Source organism: Anopheles coustani, chromosome 2, assembly GCF_943734705.1.
Source record: "Anopheles coustani chromosome 2, idAnoCousDA_361_x.2, whole genome shotgun sequence".
Classification (NCBI taxonomy): Eukaryota; Metazoa; Arthropoda; class Insecta; order Diptera; family Culicidae; genus Anopheles; species Anopheles coustani.
Window position 1 is genome coordinate 16,395,743 of NC_071289.1, and position 18,118 is coordinate 16,413,860.

At 42.5% G+C, this 18,118-nt stretch overlaps 4 protein-coding genes across 4 annotated transcripts; 2 read left to right on the forward strand and 2 right to left on the reverse strand.

Moving 5' to 3' along the window:
* Positions 1–3,205: 3,205 nt before the first annotated feature.
* LOC131266562 (WD repeat domain-containing protein 83) lies at positions 3,206–4,256 on the reverse strand. The gene is made up of 2 exons (XM_058269130.1): positions 4,133–4,256; positions 3,206–4,069 (listed from the first exon to the last, which is right to left on the reverse strand). The coding sequence occupies exons 1-2, from the start codon at positions 4,197–4,199 to the stop codon at positions 3,225–3,227; spliced, it is 912 nt and encodes a 303-aa protein (XP_058125113.1). The 5' UTR covers positions 4,200–4,256; the 3' UTR covers positions 3,206–3,224.
* A 425-nt stretch (positions 4,257–4,681) lies between these two features.
* Positions 4,682–6,993, forward strand: LOC131266548 (menin). The gene is made up of 2 exons (XM_058269114.1): positions 4,682–5,885; positions 5,951–6,993. The coding sequence occupies exons 1-2, from the start codon at positions 4,780–4,782 to the stop codon at positions 6,942–6,944; spliced, it is 2,100 nt and encodes a 699-aa protein (XP_058125097.1). The 5' UTR covers positions 4,682–4,779; the 3' UTR covers positions 6,945–6,993.
* Positions 6,994–11,435: 4,442 nt separating this feature from the next.
* LOC131266553 (UDP-N-acetylglucosamine--dolichyl-phosphate N-acetylglucosaminephosphotransferase) lies at positions 11,436–17,809 on the reverse strand. Its single transcript, XM_058269121.1, has 4 exons — positions 17,554–17,809; positions 17,359–17,479; positions 16,841–17,289; positions 11,436–12,291 (listed from the first exon to the last, which is right to left on the reverse strand). The coding sequence occupies exons 1-4, from the start codon at positions 17,745–17,747 to the stop codon at positions 11,796–11,798; spliced, it is 1,260 nt and encodes a 419-aa protein (XP_058125104.1). The 5' UTR covers positions 17,748–17,809; the 3' UTR covers positions 11,436–11,795.
* On the forward strand, positions 12,591–16,271 carry LOC131266550 (uncharacterized). Its single transcript, XM_058269116.1, has 2 exons — positions 12,591–13,499; positions 14,227–16,271. The coding sequence occupies exons 1-2, from the start codon at positions 13,024–13,026 to the stop codon at positions 15,542–15,544; spliced, it is 1,794 nt and encodes a 597-aa protein (XP_058125099.1). The 5' UTR covers positions 12,591–13,023; the 3' UTR covers positions 15,545–16,271.
* Positions 17,810–18,118: the final 309 nt, after the last annotated feature.

Consider the following 18,118-nt stretch of genomic DNA (forward strand, 5'->3'; position numbering starts at 1 on the left):
CTTAGACGAGGTGAAAAGCTAAGAATCACCCCGCAGTAGAGAACGCAAGAATGCGACCAAAGAATGTTACGAGTGCTTCGAAGCAGACCAACACCACGATCAAGCGAATGATCCTCGCTTCTATGCTGGCATCGGAGAGATGAGAATTTGGGGCTCTGGCGATCGTCCTTTCTTTTACTTCTATTTTCCTGCCTAATTTTTCAACGCTCCACGCCACGATCTTCTCATCGCACCGGAGGAATGTTTCTAGTTGGGATACGTTTCAGCCTCGGGCACCGTCTCGCGAGTCTTCTTCTTACTTTCATCTCCCGCAATTACAAGCCCAATTAGAAATCGAGCCCAAAACGAGTTCTGGTTTGCGTGCGTATCCTCCTGGAACGCAGCGAAAGATCAGTTTGCGCCCCAAAATTCGATCGGCATCGAAGAACCGGCCGGTGAATGCTTTGCTTGAAGCGATGCGTTTCGTGTTTCCTGTTTCGACCGGCCATCGTCGTCGCCCCGGCCATTGCTGTCTGCCACCTTTGACCACCGATCTCACTCACACAGCCCCAACCGCGGGGGCTCGCGCAGCTTCCGCGATCACAGTCTCTCTCGCTCTGTGGCGGCATTAAACCGCTGTCGTCAGACCCCATGATCATTCCCAACCGCCGACATGTTTGATCATGTTTGGTGTATGCTTATTTTTTTGTTTTTTGCTTCCATTTCGTACAGCCCAACCGAGAAGGTCGAGGTCGTGGTAAATTCACTGGATCCAACGCCAACCGGTGTCCCCGGGCAGTTGCATGCCACGCTATTATTGAGGATGAAATCATACCGCCTGAATCGAGATCTCTCTTTTGCATTTAAAATTCTCGTCGTTATTCTATCGAGTCAAAATCACCATTCGCTTTTCTCAACATTGCTTATGAATATTTCGAGGTTGTTTGCATCATCCATGAAATAAGAAATATCTTGTATCAAAGCAAGCGGCTTTTCATAAAAAAGTTTGTACAATTTGATGGCTAGCAAATTCATTGTACTGCAAAAAAGATTATCTAATGACGAATATTTGTCGTCAGCATTTCTGGAGCAAGCTTTTTTTTAAACACATGCAATCCAATGGTCAATGTTCACTAGAATAGCTTTGATGAAAGGATACATTATCACTTTTTACATGTTATTCCAAATCTTGAATGAGTAAGTGTGAGCTCTATTCTGACACATTTAAGAATTTTATTTTGCAGTCGCTTTATTTTTGAAGCAATATGAAATCGTGCATACGAGATAAAATTATCATATCCATATTGCCATTTTTTCGCGATGACCGATCTTGCAAACGGTAGGCAAAACAATTGTTGCTTTCTGTTGGTGTTACACGAAGCGAAAACACCGCTATGAGCTATCACTTTGAACTGGCGGCTTTTTATCGTCAATTCACGTTCCGCTTTTCTGTAAGTACGGTAAAAAAGGGCTCCACCGGCGAGCGCTAAACACGTTTCGCTAAAACACAAATATCACATACGAGATCGACGTCAATGGTGGACGAGTGTTGTGCCCCTTGCAACGTTAACCGAGCAAGTCTGAGAAAGAAACCTTCAAACAGCATATTGTCCGTTGGTTTTTACCGAACGGTGCGCATTTTTATTTGGCTTTTTGCGTCGCGGTGTTTGTTTTTGAGATAAATATTTTAAAATTGAAAGAAACAATTTTACAACAGCCACCTGTACTATGGTTACATAGAGAGCGATGCTTTCGCGAAATACGGTACATGCGCTTCCGGTTGGCGCTATGACGACGTACATGCATATCTATTTGATGTTGGTTTGGCGTGAGCTAATTACCTGGCGGTAGGGCTGTTTATGCAATCGTTGCCACGGCAATCCGCTTCTCTTTCCTGCTGCTGTATGCACTACACATGCACCCTGCTAGGGACGGATAACTGCGATGCATCAACCGTTTTTCACTTTTAAATAACGGCACAATTTTCACTTACAGGCACGGGGCGAGTGTTGTGTTAGAAGGGAAAACACCATCTGGTGAATATGGTTTCACAACGATACTAACGGCGGGCACGTGTCAACCGGCGTAATAACTGGGAAACTTGGACAATTGGTTTACGGCCTAGAACACAAATTTGCACTTTTTTTGGTTTTTATAACAATAATAAAAACAAAAAATACAAACTGGTTGAACAGAAATATTTGTATTTCTTTGTGATTTTAGTGACCTTTTTGTTACACTATATTTTAACTTAGAAAAACCGTCATGCACTTTTTCGACTCACTGCGCATTTATCCATTGGCAAATATTCGATTGATAAACAACGATCTTCCTTTTGCAGCGAGCAGCTAGGCAGTTGTCTCATAATCCACGCGGCATTCGATGGGGACGCCAGGCGATAGATATGTTGGGAAAACAATTGCACAAACTCACGGTACAACAATCACCGTAATTGTTACCGGTTTTGCTTCAGCACCAAACATGTACCACGATACGGTGTACAGTTACGCAAACTCACCAAAAAATGTGTATTTTTTCTTTGTTTATAACGAGACTTTGTGGAGCTCCCGTTGCAAGACTGAACTTCACGCACCACACGGCCCAAGTGTTTCTCACAAACTAAATCGAGTATTGAAGTGGTGACGAATCTGGATTCGGAAGATCCAAAGATTCAATCCCAACACGGATTCCAATGATTCGAATCCCTTTGGGATTTAATTTTCCCACCACTAGTTTGCTTAACGAGCAACCCCACGGTTACTTTAGCCAAGCTAATTGCTTGAATTGTAACTTTGGTAGAAGAACCTGGTTGGAAAATGAAATATTTTGAATTGCAACCTTCGGTTGAATGGAAGAACGGTAGTCAAGAAAAGGCAGAGAAAAGAAAACAATTATTTAGCTAAAATAGTTTTAAAATAAATAAATAGTAAAATAGAACATGAGGCTCTGGCCTTAGTTTTTTCGGTATTGGACTTAAGAAATACAGAATAAGTTTGTATATAAGCTTTGCTGGCGCTTGAAAAAAGGTCTTAAGAACCTTGACTTCATCTTTAATTTTTTAGCTTTTCAGTGTTTTTTTGCAAATGATCTTAAAATTTTCCGAAAATCAATTTATATCATAGAGACACCTCCAACAGGAACAAAATCCTATTACGCTAGGTTAAACGTACACCTTTTTGTCATTGTATACTTAAAATAAACAAACGGTCTATGGTATAACAGTCTATTTCAATAAAAAACTTCGTTTATTCTATTATATCCTCCGATTCTTCTTCCGGTAAACCCCATACATCTATGTGCCGTTTTCTGGCGAACAAAATATCACTTCCTGTGGGATGTGGCGCTAGAGAATGAACCACCTCGCTTCCTATGCGCAACCGTTTTACTTCCGTACCTTCGAGGAGATCCCAAACAACCGCTGATCCTTCCGCCGATCCAGATATAATTTTAGTATCGCTACAAATAATGCCACACTCGATGTGGAAATCGTCCACCCGGTGTCCCTTGTACTCGGACAACATTTCACCCGAATCATTGTCAATCAGTCTTATTCTACCATCGGAACAGGCCGCCAACAGACACTGGCCATCCCGCGTCTGCACGAGGTGAGTGATAGGTACACCGATGGTATCGCAGACTAGTTCTCCTGCCCGAATGTCGTATTGCCGGATGGACCCGTCCAAGGAACTGGAAATAATCTTATGTTCGCTCACCACCAGCGCACTGATGCAATCCTTTGCCTCGCGCATCGTCTGAATGGCCTCCAGTTTACGAGTACGGATATCCCAGCAGGCCACCGTGTTGTCTTTCGAGCCGGATACGACAATGGATGATTCTTCGTTAAATCGAATGCAGGTTACACCACCAGCATGGCCCCTTAAACGACGCACCGGCAACCCTGTCGACACATCCCAGTAGATAACGCTCTTGTCGAGCGAGGCAGATACGATGTAACTACTTTCACAACTCCCGGCCGCATCCATCACCTCATCAGCGTGTCCGCCGTACGTTTTTAGCAACAGGCCGGTACGCGGGTTCCAAAGTTTTATTTTCTTATCCGAGCCACAGGACAAACAGTATGAACCATCGACTGAAAAAAAAATGGGTAATGGTTATCCAAAGCGGATACAATTCCTCATACAATTAACGTTACCATTGTAGCGCACTGCTCGTACCGCTCCCTGTTCACAATTTATGCTTCGTTTGGCCACTATATCCATGTTAAATAGTTTTATTTAAATCATTCACAAAGTCCCTAACAAATCTATAAACAAAAACATTTGGTTTGTAAATAAAATCTTGGAATTGCCGGCTGTCAAACAACTTATCGATTTATCGTTTAGAGGTGAAAATATTTTTTTTAATCGACGAGGTAATTCTTTAAAAATGCAGCGATTTTTAAATGTTTTGTTTCGTGTTAAATAAGAAAACCAGCATACAAAATTTAAAAAAATGTACTCATATAAAAAAAAACAATTTAAACACATGGGAAAATGGTACAATACACCACCTGTTTGGCGCTGGTAACCCTAATCGAATGTAAACAAAGCACTTTTTCCACGTACTACGTATTTTATCGTTTTCCTCTGATGACACTTTTTGCGCGGAGTTTTTGCATGGAAGAACAAGAAGAAATACGCAAAATATTCAACCTGCAGGAAGGAAGAGTTTGCTGGCGAAAAACGGGACGAAAGGAAACGAAAAGATAAAGCGGACTGTGCAGAAAGGGTAACCGCGTCGTTGTGCGTGAACAAGCAAGCTGAGCAGATGGCGTAAAACGGAAAACTTATTGAAGTAACGATGACGGAATTCTGCGACGACGTTATCAAGCTATTCCCGCTTCGAGCAATACCGGACGTCATTAAACTGTTCCGGCAGCAGCTGAATAATCGCGAGGAGGAACCAGATCTAACGCTCCTGTCGATCGTGACCGGATTGATTGAACATTCGTTGACCACAAAGGTTCTGGAATCGACCTCGTCGTCCTCAACGTCCGCGAACAACAACAACATCCACAATAACAACAATAATGTGGAAGGTGGCAAAAGTTCAGCCGGTGCTGCTGGTGCAGATCCATCCGGAAACTTTCCGATCATCAAATACGACACCGTCGAAGGACTCTACAAGCGGTTTAAAACCGTTCTGGCACCGATCGAGAAGCTGCTGGTGAAAAACACGACCGACTCGAAGTTCGCCAACCGGGAGATCATCAAGAAGGTGTCCGATATCATCTGGAACTCGCTGCTTCGCAGCTCGTACAAGGACCGGGCCCATCTGCAAAGCCTGTACAGCTACCTGTGCGGGAACAAGCTCGACTGCTTCGGAGTGGCGTTCGCGGTCGTGGCCGGATGTCAGATGCTAGGCTATCGGGATGTTCATTTAGCTATCTCGGAAGACCACGTGTGGGTTGTGTTCGGGAAGACTGGCGATGAAACGATCGAAGTGACCTGGCACGGTAAGGGGGCGGAGGATAAGCGCGGTCAATCTGTCGCACCAGGCGTCGAGTCGCAAACGTGGCTGTACGTCGCTGGCAATCCGGTCGTTTGTAACCGCTACATGGAGGTGGCGGCCATTGTATCGGCGATAAATCCATCGCTTACGGCAACGAGCGCGTGCCTGGAGGTGGCAGACCTGCAACAGCAGCTGCTATGGCTGTTGTACGATATGGGACATCTGAAGAAGTACCCAATGGCGCTCGGGTGCTTGGGAGAGCTGGAGGAGGTGGAACCGACGGTGGGTAGGAAAAGCTGCGAAGAGCTGTACAACGAGTCGGTACGGTCGGCTCAAACGTATTATCGGAATCATCACGTCTATCCGTACACGTACCAGGGTGGGTACTACTATCGGAAGAATATGTACAGAGAAGCGTTTGCTTCATGGGCGGACAGCAGCGACGTCATACGATTGTAAGTAACTTACCTTTGATATCCCGGCGGAACTGTGAACATTGTTGCTTTTTTGTTTCTGTTAGGTACAATTACTCTCGCGATGACGAGGAAATCTACAAGGAATTTCTCGATATCGCCAATGAGCTGATCCCGCAGGTGATGAAGCTGGAAAGCTCCGGACACTCGGCGAAAAGTATTTTACGTGACTCGACCTGCTTCGCTAACCTGTTGCGTTTCTACGACGGCATCTGCAAGTGGGAAGAATGCAGCCAGACGCCAATCTTGCACATTGGTTGGGCCAAACCGCTGGTAGCTACGATCGCAAAGTTCGATCATGACATACGCTCGCAGGTTATTATCAAGTGTGCCGACCAGGAACCGCAGGCTCAGCACCACCATCAGCACGAGAACGGCAAGAACGGATCGGCAGAACCAGAGAAAAGTGCTCAGGCTCACAACAACAACAACAATGTAGTGAAGGCCGACACAAACGTTAGAAATGGTAGCAATGGAAGCGTTGCCAAGGGCGACAGCAATAGTTCGTCGATGGCGACTGCGTTACCGAAGTCGCTCGAGGCAATCGTTGGAAAATGCGGCGAGAAGCTGCTCAATCCCGAGTTTCTGCTGCAAGGCGGGGGGCAGCCATTCACTTCGGAAGAAAGCACACCCTCGTCCGATGGCGACAGCAATCTGGTAAGTGCATCCATCGGAGCTGATTTGCTGTTGGGAAGCGGCAATGGCAACGGCGATGCGGAGGCAGTCAAGCTAGAAAAAGAAAAACCGCCCGCGAAGGACAAGGAAGATCCGGATGTCGATCTCGAACCGAAACGGCCCATCATTATGCTGTACAGTCAAAAGATGAAAGGCCTGAAGGATCTGCTGCTGACAGAGAAACTGAACACAAACGCTATATCGTTGCAGATTACGGCCCAGAGTCAGGTGCAGGTAGGTGGGAAAAAGTTGCGCGGTTCACAGTTGGCACAGGGTGTTGCTTCTCTTAGCGGTGCTAGCGGATCGTTGATGTCCAGCGATGGCAGTGAGGGTAACACTCGACCGAAACGTGCCCGCCGAGAGTAATATTTCTAGCCGGTGGAAAATACACATAATTTATTAATTGGGGAGGGGGCTATGGCGTAAGAATGCGACAGGTAGTTTTAGCTACCTTTTTTTTTTTAAATCGTCCACTTTTACGTAAAGGTTCTTTTTTGTTGGGAATATCAGCATTTTTTTATATAAGTTTTAATTTTTATTCGTACAGCCATTCCATCACTCGAAGCGACCGTCTCTAGTCGGTACAAGTAATTTTATTTATCTTTTAGTTTCATAATTTTTAACCACATCGTTCTTGACATGAGTTTGCTTTCGAAAGCTGATCATTTCGGTAGACAATCAATCGATTACAGATGATCTGTGAGTTTTATGTTTCTTTCGTACTAAGTTCCTTCCGTGTTACAATAATGTGACAAAAAATCTAAAACGCTTCTAAAACGTTATCGTGTTGCATTAAATGCAATAAAAGTTTTTGCTAGGATTATAACAACCTATAGTCCTTTTCCAACCTCTGATGGGGTATAACCTTTTTTCTTTGTTTCTACCTTTCTACGTAATAAGTATTCATTCTTATGTGATTTTTTTTACTAAAACTCTATTATTAAACAATTTATTTCGGTTTTATTCATTCGATTTAATTTTATGTTACGGCCGTTATACTATGTTATCAAAGCTGCTTTTCACTTCTAATAAGTCGCGATAAGCTTTTCACTGTTGTTTGCGACTGGAAAGGCAAAATATTCAGTTATGCTTATCACAATTGGCGTTAATTCCAAACACGTTTAATTGTGAAAGGCGGCTCCAAGGTACAACTTATAAAAACCATGTAGAGAGAGTCAAGTAGAGAGCAACAACAATCAAACACTTAGCCAATCGGTATGCAATACACCGGAATCAAAATTGTTTTCTTGTTGTAAATATAACCTCGAGCTAGTGTAACTTATTATCTAACGCCACTTTTATTCATCAATTTTTATTGTTTCACTGGCATGACACTCATTTCTGATTGTTTCAATGCATGTTTAGTGTATTTACATCGTTAATCTAAATCGCTCATGTTTTATTTGGCTCCTTCGAAGGTTGGTTTCGAACCATCTGTTTGTAAGAGCAAAGAAAAGCATATAAAATAACGAGGATAAGTCACGGCAAAGCCACAAAACTATTGATTCGTATACATTTGTTGCAAAAATTTAATTTTTTATCACAATTAACAATGACATACATCATAAATGAGTTTGATACATCCACGCTTCAGTGAACATTTTTCGGGAAAAAATGAAGAAACCAATTTACTCGCTATGTTTATAAGCGATAAAAATTCATCAAAAAGAGATTACTAAATATGCTACATAGTAGTGAAAGCAATACTAGCATGGAAAACAACCGAAAATATATTAGGACAAGCCATGCAATGTAGACATTTTAGTGTAAGAAGAATGGTACGCTCTAACATACAATCGAAATTTGAAAGTACAAACATTTAACTACTGGTACCGACCGAAACACTTCACTTTTACCCTTTAGTATTTCCTAGCAAATCACAATCGATCTAATACGATCCGAATTCGGCAGGACGTTTTACAAAAAGAATAACAAAATTTTTCTAGATACCGTTGACACTGGGAAACAAAATTAATACTAAAATTCTTTAAAACAATGTTTGTTTCAATCTGCAAAACTCCAGTACCTTTGAAGCGTAAAAACTAGCTGAAATCAAGAATCAAATACAAATTCATCTAATCAGGAAAATTGAAAAGAATGGGTACAACTAAATTAACATTACTAAAGCATTAGAATACAATTAGGGGCTTGCTTTAGTTTGAATTTGGAACGCTTGCAAGCGATATTGAAAAAAGCAGTAACGAAAATTAAAATCTGGTTGCATGGCAGACAAATGAGACATTTTGGCACGTTGAGAATCAACATGAGAGGGGAAACTTTGGCATAACGACTGATAATATTCGTTTTTGATGAATTTATTGCAAAAGGATAAGACATCAAGCGTATGCGACTGACATGAATTAGAAAATCAATAAATGCGAAGGATGCTAACGTTTGAGGAATCATAATCAAATCTAAAAATTCCCCTGCGATGTAATAAATATATACTAAATAACCTGGAAATGTAATGCAAACAAATATCAGACATGTTATTTGACACATGGCCTTCATTCTTCTCAAGGCTTTATTAGTTTGAAGTGTATTTGATTTCCTCTTGATAATTGTACAATAAACTCACAAACATACCCAATCGGACATTTCATAGCTAGAAAATGATCGATTATCATCCCCTGCGCTTAGATGAAACATTATTATTTGATTGTTTTGATCTAAGCTCCATTTTTCCAATGCTAGAAAGTTAAAACAATAGACGGTTATCTGGAGTAAAAATAATAACAGCACAAGCACACATAGGGCACATATAAAACACTCAACGACATATAAATGAAATCGTGAAGATACACAATAGGCGTAATGGTATGTTTTAGATTTAGTTAACCTCTGGAAATCTCTCACGTAATACCGAATAAGATGAATTATGCTACATTAATCCGATGAGATTTAAAAAGGAACCGACATTAAGTAAACTTGTACCGACAAGTTGAAGATATGTTTAAACAATTACAAAATACATCACATTCCTCGCTCACTAGAAGCATGTTGTAACAATAGAAAAAAAGGCACTCAACTAAACATGGTATCCACCGTTTCCTAACAGTAAACATTAAAACTAAATGAAATTGTGCCATGCCTAACTTATTTGATAGGATCAACGACAAACTCACAACAAAACTACAGGCACCAAGAGTGCTCTCATTAGGCTTCACATAAATCGTTCAAAATGTTCGGTTTAGCTACAAGCCATCGCTTGTATGTGACCACTATCAAAAGAATGGAAAAAATCATGATTTATTTAGAGATTATAACCAAGCTCAATTGCAACCTGCTCTGCACCTACGAGTTTTAAGTTGCTACTAACGGCAATCCTTGAGGAGCACATCTTGCCACATGAGGCACTCGTGGGAAAGAAAAAAAAAACACGAAAACAGAAGCAAACATTCTCAAGCTTGAGGAAAATAGTCCCGCTTGAAAAAGTATGCACTACAATTCGTACAAAATGTTGTTAATTTTCCTGTTTGCTGCAGAGACCAGTAGTTCTCGCTAAGCGTGTATGTCTGTTATGTATGGTATATATTAAGTACATGCAGTGAAATGCACTTACGCGTCACACATATTTAAATACGACCTTAGAAGTCATGCTACACCATCTCAGTAGTGTGTTGAATGCTGGGAGGGAACAGAAGCGAAGGAAGGACATTATAAGATTTGGGAAAGAAGTATTAAGGGACAGACATTATGATTAGAGTAGAGGCTATCCGTTTTTTCCTGCTGTTGTTGTAAAGTTTTCGGTTTCTAATGTGTTAAATTGGGTTCGAATAGATTGTTTTGGGTTTTTATTATTAAATGTAAAAGATGTTACTAACGGGATCGGGTGAATTCGCATTTTAAATTGGTAATTGTTGCATTAGAATTGGTAAATTCAGATCAGATTAAATTGTTAGCTATTCGATGAAGCAAATTATGCGACTATCCTCGCCACAGCGTATCGTGTTGCACTTGAAATATGTTGATGGGTTTACTTAAATTGATATGAATATATTGCACAGTTATAAGATCATTTCGAGGAGCAAGTGAATGGAATCTTTTCAGTGTTAAGAACTGTTGATTAGTTTTCGCCTTTAGAAGGACTGAGCTGGTGATCACGATAAAAAAAGCATTATAGAAAGTAGTTGGTGTTCAGTGCACGCTTATGTGTAGCTTAATTAAGTCTTGCGCAGTCTAAGTGCGAATTGCTGAACACTGTGGTAAATAGAAAGGAAGCGTGAAGGTTCATTTCCAAATCCGAGCGTAACATTTGATGTTGGAGCAGCGGGATTTGGGGGCAAATTGGTTCTGGTGAAATGTTAACGCATGTTCTATTGGGTGATGATAATTGGCTTATCGTGTTGTGCATGTGAAACACTAAACTAGCACATGCGACCGTTGAGGAGACGCGAAACAGCAACAAACATGTTGTAAAATCAAACTGGACGGAGATTAACAATAATGTGAAATCATATATGGAACATTCATATATTTTTGAGATAATATTCATATATTTATACATAAGAAAAAATCAAAATGGGGAAAAATACACAAACACTATAGGCGGCCGGTGAAACACTAGAAACGGGCCAAACAAATAGTATTGGCAATATTCTACCTTTTGAATAAATGCATTTTCTTCTAACTACTTTCACTACCTTTCCGCAACATAAAATAGACCTGGTTAGTTTTGAATATTGATTGATAAATATTCTATATGCACACACCACCACGAAAGCAGTAAAGAGCAGCCGGTAAAGAATGGAAATACAAACTACAAAAGTAAACAGTAGCAAATAGTAAAGAAACCTTGTAAAACATGAAGGAAAAATATAAGTTACGATAATTTAGCGTACATACTTTGACCGAAAGTTGAGAGTGCGAATGTTCGTGAAAGTGAAACAGCGGGAGAAAAATCTTATATCCAGTGTTAGAAACGTAGCAAAACATACAAAATGAAGGTTAGAATAGAGCCATTAAAAATGAAATGAATCCATTCACACACAATAAATATCTATACAATGTGACAAAAAATTTGCCTTTTTTTTAATGAAATATGCTTTAGGAATTTTGTGAATTTCTATCAATATGAATTTATTAATTTGTTTTCGAGTTTTAACGGCGTTTAATAAAGGTTGCTTTATTTTAATGCTACGCACTTTCATTACCCTGTTTTCCTTATCAAGGATACTTTGGTGTTTTGTTTTGCTTCTCAATAAAAATCCAAAATTCTCAGTTTGCATCGTAAAAGAAGTGCGCCAAAGGATATCGAATTGTGAACGCGAACATGGCACAACCGAGCTGGAAAATGACCAGCAGTCGGTTTAACCGATCCTCCCTTATCGGCCCAGTGAGGAGGATACAAAAGTTGATGATCGTAAAGTTGTTGCACGTGACCGTTTTTCCGTCTCGGTCAACCTCGCACCGGATCAACCGTAAGTGGTGGAAAATCTGATAGCAAAGGCGTCCGAGGGCGTTCAGCTCATCCACCCGGAACTGAGTGCGGCTGATGTGTAGCAGGTCGGTCGTCGGGTCGTGCTTTGGCATGCGGTGCCGAGGGCACGGGATGAATCGGAACAGCTGTGGCACGGAGTACAGGAAGTTGAGCACCTGCGGGATGAAGAAGAGCAGCACGGTTTTGCTGAAGTGTCCGAGGATGCCGACCACGGCGAACGTCATACCGGAGAGGTAATTAAATGTGTCACCAACGAAAACCTCCGAGGGGTACCTATTGCAACGACAGAGGAAAAAACATACTTTGATTAAACCGGAAATGGAAACGCAATCGTCAGAACAACATGTAGTTATTAAAAAGTAAACAAAGGAGACCCTACTGTCAAAATTGCTTCGCTAGGACTTGTCAAAATGTATAGGGCACTGCGACCAGTGAACTAGACCGTTCATGGTCGACACACGAACCTTAAGTTGACAACACCAGACAACAACAATGACTCATTTTTTGTACGCCGTGCGAAATGGGAGTTCGCGTTTCGCTCGCTAGATGTTGGTTAGTTCATTTATAAAACATCTATCCACGGGCACAGACAAGAGTGATATCGCAAGCCGCCTCCAAGAAAATTGGAGTTGCTTTACAGCTGAAACGTAAGGAAGTGGAATTTTGCCTGGAAGACAAATGAGCACCATATTCAAGTGCATGCGTGATGGCCGATTCGTGAGGAAATGTTAGCAGCAACAGCATCAATTGTGCAGTGACAGTGTGACGCACGGACGAATGGTAAACGCCCTGAAAAATCAATCTAGTTGGCGAGAGGAGTAAGTGTGTGTTCTCGTAGCCCGGAAAAAAGGTGTCTTCTCGGCACATCGTAGTGTTTGGGCAGAATCCCCGACGTGGTCCGGGGAGGGGTGGATCGATCGATCAAACACCTTCCGCGTTGCTTTTTCATCCCTTCGGCAGTGCGGTACCGCTGGCTATACCGAAGGTCCGAGATCGTTGTCTCGGATGTCTCCGGGTGGCAGCAAACGGAAACTGGACGTACGGCTGTTCCTATGGGGTCTTTTTCTGCTGCAAATCTCGCTTATCTGTCTGTTTCTGCTGTTCGGGACGTTGCTCGTGTCCACCGCCGTGGACGATACCAATGGCCAGACAGTTGAGCAGCCGATGGTCGAAAACGATGGGCACGGACAGCGTAAGGCAGGACACCCGCTATCCGATTGGTCCCCGTTTGGAGTACGTTTCATCCCCAATCGAACGTCGACGGCGGCATTGGTGTCGTCGGAAAATGAAGCAGCAGCAGCAGCCGCCGAACAGGGCAACTCGATTCATCTGCACGAGAGACAACCGTGGGTATCTCAAGGCGACGTGCTTGACGACAGTCAGCTGTTGAAAAGGAAACAGCTGCACCCAAGGCATCCAAAATATCGACCGTGGATTCAGCGGGTGATATCACGACCAGAGCGAATGGAGAAATATTTCAGGTATGTACATTAATTTAATTTTGTACGGTTTCATGAAAGTCGGACGGAGTATAAATGTTTTCTTTTTCTCTCAAATTTTAAATAGAAAAGAAATGTTTATCTCTTTTCGTCGTGATTTTATTCGTGGGCCACTTGAAATAAAAACTCTCGTCTAGCCCAGTCGCCTTAGCTCAATGAAGTAAAATCTCTTTGTGAATCCATTTCTCAAATGATTACGTACCATCGTAAATAAATTGCATTTTAAATCTCAGCTCATAATAATTCATGATACACAACGCATCCACCAACAAACTTTTGCGATTGCGTTGATGAGCGAAAATAGCTAGCTGCTGCACATTTGCATCAATTTGCTTCAACTAGCACGATGAGATTGTGCCAAATCTTGGCGCATCGTATAAATTGACTTGTTGATGGTCTCGAACCATACGTCTGCGTGGGGGTGTGGCACGAAAGAGGCGTACAACTGAAATCCATTCCATAATCTGGCACATTTTGTGCCCGTTTCTAAAGTCGATAATGAGGCTAATGGTACTGAAGAGACGTCAATGGCCGTTCGAAGGACGCTAATTGGCTTACCGGGTTTCCGGGTGCCGAATGCACCGAGTGGCCAAATGGGGGGCACTTGACTCGAAGAACTGTTCGATCGTTGAAAATCGTGGTTAAATTGTAGTTAAAAGCTTTAATATTCGTACACATCAAACTAAACAGTTGTTTGTTTCATTTCTAGGACAATTTCCTTCGTTGACTGGCATGGCATTCGCAAACGACGGTTGTGCTTCATCGAAGGCACCCGTGGTAGCGCACAGGTGACTTCGATGGATCAACAGAGGAGTAAAGGCAGCAACAATGAGACTGAACTAATAGATACAGGAAAAGAGGACGTAGTAGACAATGCAAAAGAGCTTAAGAAAGGGAATAAGAAGTCGGCAGCGGCTCCTGACGCAGCAGTGTTAGATACCGATGGAAGTGTTGTGACGATGGGAGAGGACGCTATTAGTCGATGCCGCTGCAATTCCCAGTGGCACGGTACCGACTGTGGCCAACCGGAAGTGATCTGGCGAGCATTCATTACCTCGAAGATTCCGCCACGCGACCAGATGGCCGTTCCGCGAACCGTCGCACGAAACGTCTTCTACATTGTCCAGAGTACGTTCATCAGTGTGGAAGTGCTCGAAATTCAGCTGATGGAGCTAGCCGAGCAGGTAAGTCTGTTCGTTCTCTGCGATCAGACACGAGATCCTAGCGAACCGCCATCGAAGGATGTTTCCATCGCGGATCACCTGGAAGATACCGATTTTCTGCGAACCCTTCGCGATCGATTACTCATCGTGTCGGACGCAACATGCAGCGGGAGGAATGTGTTTCGAAAGCTGCAAAAGTATACGGCAAAAGAATCGATTCGATCGGACGACATTGTGCTGTTGAGCGCAGCAGACGAGATATTGAACCGAAAAGCGGTAGCATACCTCCGGTGGTACGACAACTGGCCACAACCGGTGCGGTTTCGCTTGAAACACAATGTGTATGGCTTTTTCTGGCAGCATGCATGCAACCGTACCGTCATCGGCAGTGCAGCGGTGCAGGTGGGGATGCTACGAGAGGTTTACGGGTCTGATCCGGATCGTCTATTAGCGATCGAGAAGCCGGTAATGTTGATCGGTGATTTAAACCACTTTGGTGGATGGTACTGCCGAAGATGTTACCAACCGGGCTCGATAGTACAGTACTTTGAACATCGCGCCGGCTTATTGTCCACCGTGCCACGGGCCGAGAAAGCGTTAGGGAACAAGAAGAGCGAGCCTCTGCTCTTCCTACCCGATCCCAAGCGGACGAAGGTGTTGAACGAAGAGTACGTTCAGCAGGCAATCGCCAGCGGAAAGGATCTCGAAGATGAAGAGCGCGCACTGGAGCGCTTAAGTCGCCGAACGGACAAGTACTATCAGCCAGAGTACGTGCGGGACAACGGTTGGAAGTTCGATAACATCGTACTGAATCTATTTGCCCGCTGGGATGATAATCTGGCAGAGGACGATTACTTTAGCTAGACACTAACTCTCTGTGTGGACTCTTCTTCCTTTGGTTGTGTACCTGAGTCGCGTGGGAAGGAAGAGGTGTTGTCGCGCAATGCATAAATTAAACGATATCTTCCATCTCCTACTAAGGCAAGGCCAATCATCGATAACCGACATGAACAACACATCACATAATCATCGCAAACTCGCTCCTACTAAAGCAACAACTAGTCAAATATTTGTATCGCTTCAAACCAAAACATAGATGAACCCTTGGAATCTCGGATCGATAGCATAATCATTAACATTATCATCGCCATCGTTCATGACCGTCGTATACGAGACGGTGCCAATGCACACACTACCTATATACATACAGCACCGATCCACGAAGTCAGGGAAAACACCAGAAAATGCGAAATGATAGTTCTCTATCCTCTGGATTCAACTCACAAGTAATATAAACTGATGTATGCGCTGATAAACAGTACTATCAATATTTATATATACACACAAATGTAGAACAATAGACAGAACGATAACGTTAGCGAACAGAGCGGATCTGTTCCCATTGGCATAGAAAAGGAAACGGATTAGTGAATGTGACACCAAGTATTCAGTAGCCCAATCCAATCGGACTGTGTGACTTAATCAGGGGAAAAGGCATTAGCCTTCATTATCGTTTGTAGCCTAGTTGCAGTGTACTCTTCTGAATCACACATGGAATGGCGCTTTGGAGAGTAAAATCATCACGACAGAGGCAAGCATCCGTTGGAAATGTATTAAAATGTGATGGGATCAGTTGGTGGTGTTGCGCCAGATACAAGAAAGCAATTAATGAGGGCAAAGGAAAGGATAAGAAAAATGTGATCGACTGATTCGAGTAGCCTAATGCTTTGAAAAGAAAAGGATTTATAAACTTGTGGAACTGCATAGTTAGTTAGTCATCAACCTTAAGTTATCGTCAATGTAGGTGGAATTAATAATAATGATAATCGTAAAAATATCAGACCCAAACGAAAGCACCCGGGCACCATGACGTTATACGATGTGCCAAGTGTGTCGAAACCCATTGGAGAGAAGATTCTTAAAATGTGTTTTTTACTCAAGTCGTAATTCTATTTTGCAATAATTTTTGCAAATTCCGGAAGGATGATCAATGCATAGAGACTGGAAGCATCGTCGCTAGAGGCACGATTGCTAGTTGTTTGTTTTATAATTTAGGTAAAATTTGCTAAATAAATGATCAACTTTAAAATGAGAAAAACTGTGTTTAAATTCTATATGAAGAAAGGTGATGAAGATAAAGATATTTTTTGCAGTTCTTACCTATTATACCGCCACAAAGCCAGCGTTGCACCAATGTATGGCAGCATGATGTACAGTGAAAACTCGTGTGCATCATTGTGGTGTCCACTGAGAATCTCAATCACGTTGAACACGACAATCGAACCGGCAATAATGAGGGATTGACACACCTCAAGCCCATTGATGCCGGCCAAAATGTTGATCGCGTTCGTGCAGAACACAGCCAGCATTCCCATGAACACGTAGTAAAGCACTCCGATATCGAGCGACTGGCCTAGAAGGGGGCGCACAAGCTTCGGCAAGATCACCGTCGTTGAGTTGAAATTTGTGTAGTAAACCATGAGCAAAGGGAGCGACGCGATTGTCGGTAGGTAAAGTTTGTCCCGCCATCGTAGGTTGAGTACGTCGTCGGCGAATCCCAGCAGAATCATGCAGCAGATGGACAGCATAGCGGCAATGAACTCTACAAACTGTAAGCGAATCGTGAGTGAACTGCTCTTCAGGGCGCGTTATATTGAGGTCGGTAGTACAATCTATACCTTATCGTGAGGAAAATCACCCTTCACTGTGGTGGAAAAATTCCTCAAAAAAGGCACGGGTATAAAGAGGAAAAGTGATACGAGAAATATGCATCCAGTGACAACACCAAAGGCTTCTGGGCTGTGAAACAAGAGAATAGGTGTTGCAATAAGCAATATGCTTTCAAAATTTTGAAATTTCACATCAATACTTACATTTTAGGTTTCGATTTTTTATTCATATCGATGCCGTACAGGTTTGCATTGATAAACATCGGTTTCATCTTTGGTATCAAACTACGCCCCGCCAGGAACGCTCCCGCAGAGATGGCCACATTTAATAACAAAGGAACCGGGAGGGATACTTGCTGTCCCAATATCGTGAACTCAAAGCAGTGTACCAGCGGCATTTTTAACGCTGAACGAATTGAAAAATCTCAAACGTAAAGCTATTTACTGATGCACTTGAAACCGCAAGATCACAAGATCGATTGTTTATGTTTTAAATTGTCAACACGCAACAGAATCCACATCGGCTGCCGAGGTATATGCACCTAGGTTCACGAGAAAAGATCGGATCACGGTTACTGGAACGAAGCAATACTGCATTGCCACAGCTTGTATGTCTCTTAATCTTGATTTTGATAAATCCAAAACTGTTTGTGCTTGTTTGTTTTATCGTATTTCTGTATTAACAATAATCCTTTGATTTCCCCTTATTTTCTGTTATTCACGTTCAGCGATGCATGGTCGACTCCTATCGTATATCGAAAGTAAGCTG

Bases quoted from the DNA above. Each gene is read 5' to 3' on its own strand.
- LOC131266548 (XM_058269114.1), top strand. From the start codon at position 4,780: ATGACGGAATTCTGCGACGACGTTATCAAGCTATTCCCGCTTCGAGCA. The intron at 5,886-5,950 runs GTAAGTAACTTA...TGTTTCTGTTAG, and splicing joins AGCAGCGACGTCATACGATT to GTACAATTACTCTCGCGATG.
- LOC131266550 (XM_058269116.1), top strand. From the start codon at position 13,024: ATGTCTCCGGGTGGCAGCAAACGGAAACTGGACGTACGGCTGTTCCTA. The intron at 13,500-14,226 runs GTATGTACATTA...TTTCATTTCTAG, and splicing joins CGAATGGAGAAATATTTCAG to GACAATTTCCTTCGTTGACT.
- LOC131266553 (XM_058269121.1), bottom strand. From the start codon at position 17,747: ATGCCGCTGGTACACTGCTTTGAGTTCACGATATTGGGACAGCAAGTA. The intron at 17,480-17,553 runs GTAAGTATTGAT...CTTGTTTCACAG, and splicing joins AAAAAATCGAAACCTAAAAT to CCCAGAAGCCTTTGGTGTTG. The intron at 12,292-16,840 runs GTAAGAACTGCA...TCGTTGCAATAG, and splicing joins GCTTTGTGGCGGTATAATAG to GTACCCCTCGGAGGTTTTCG.
- LOC131266562 (XM_058269130.1), bottom strand. From the start codon at position 4,199: ATGGATATAGTGGCCAAACGAAGCATAAATTGTGAACAGGGAGCGGTA. The intron at 4,070-4,132 runs GTAACGTTAATT...TTTTTTTTTCAG, and splicing joins ACGAGCAGTGCGCTACAATG to TCGATGGTTCATACTGTTTG.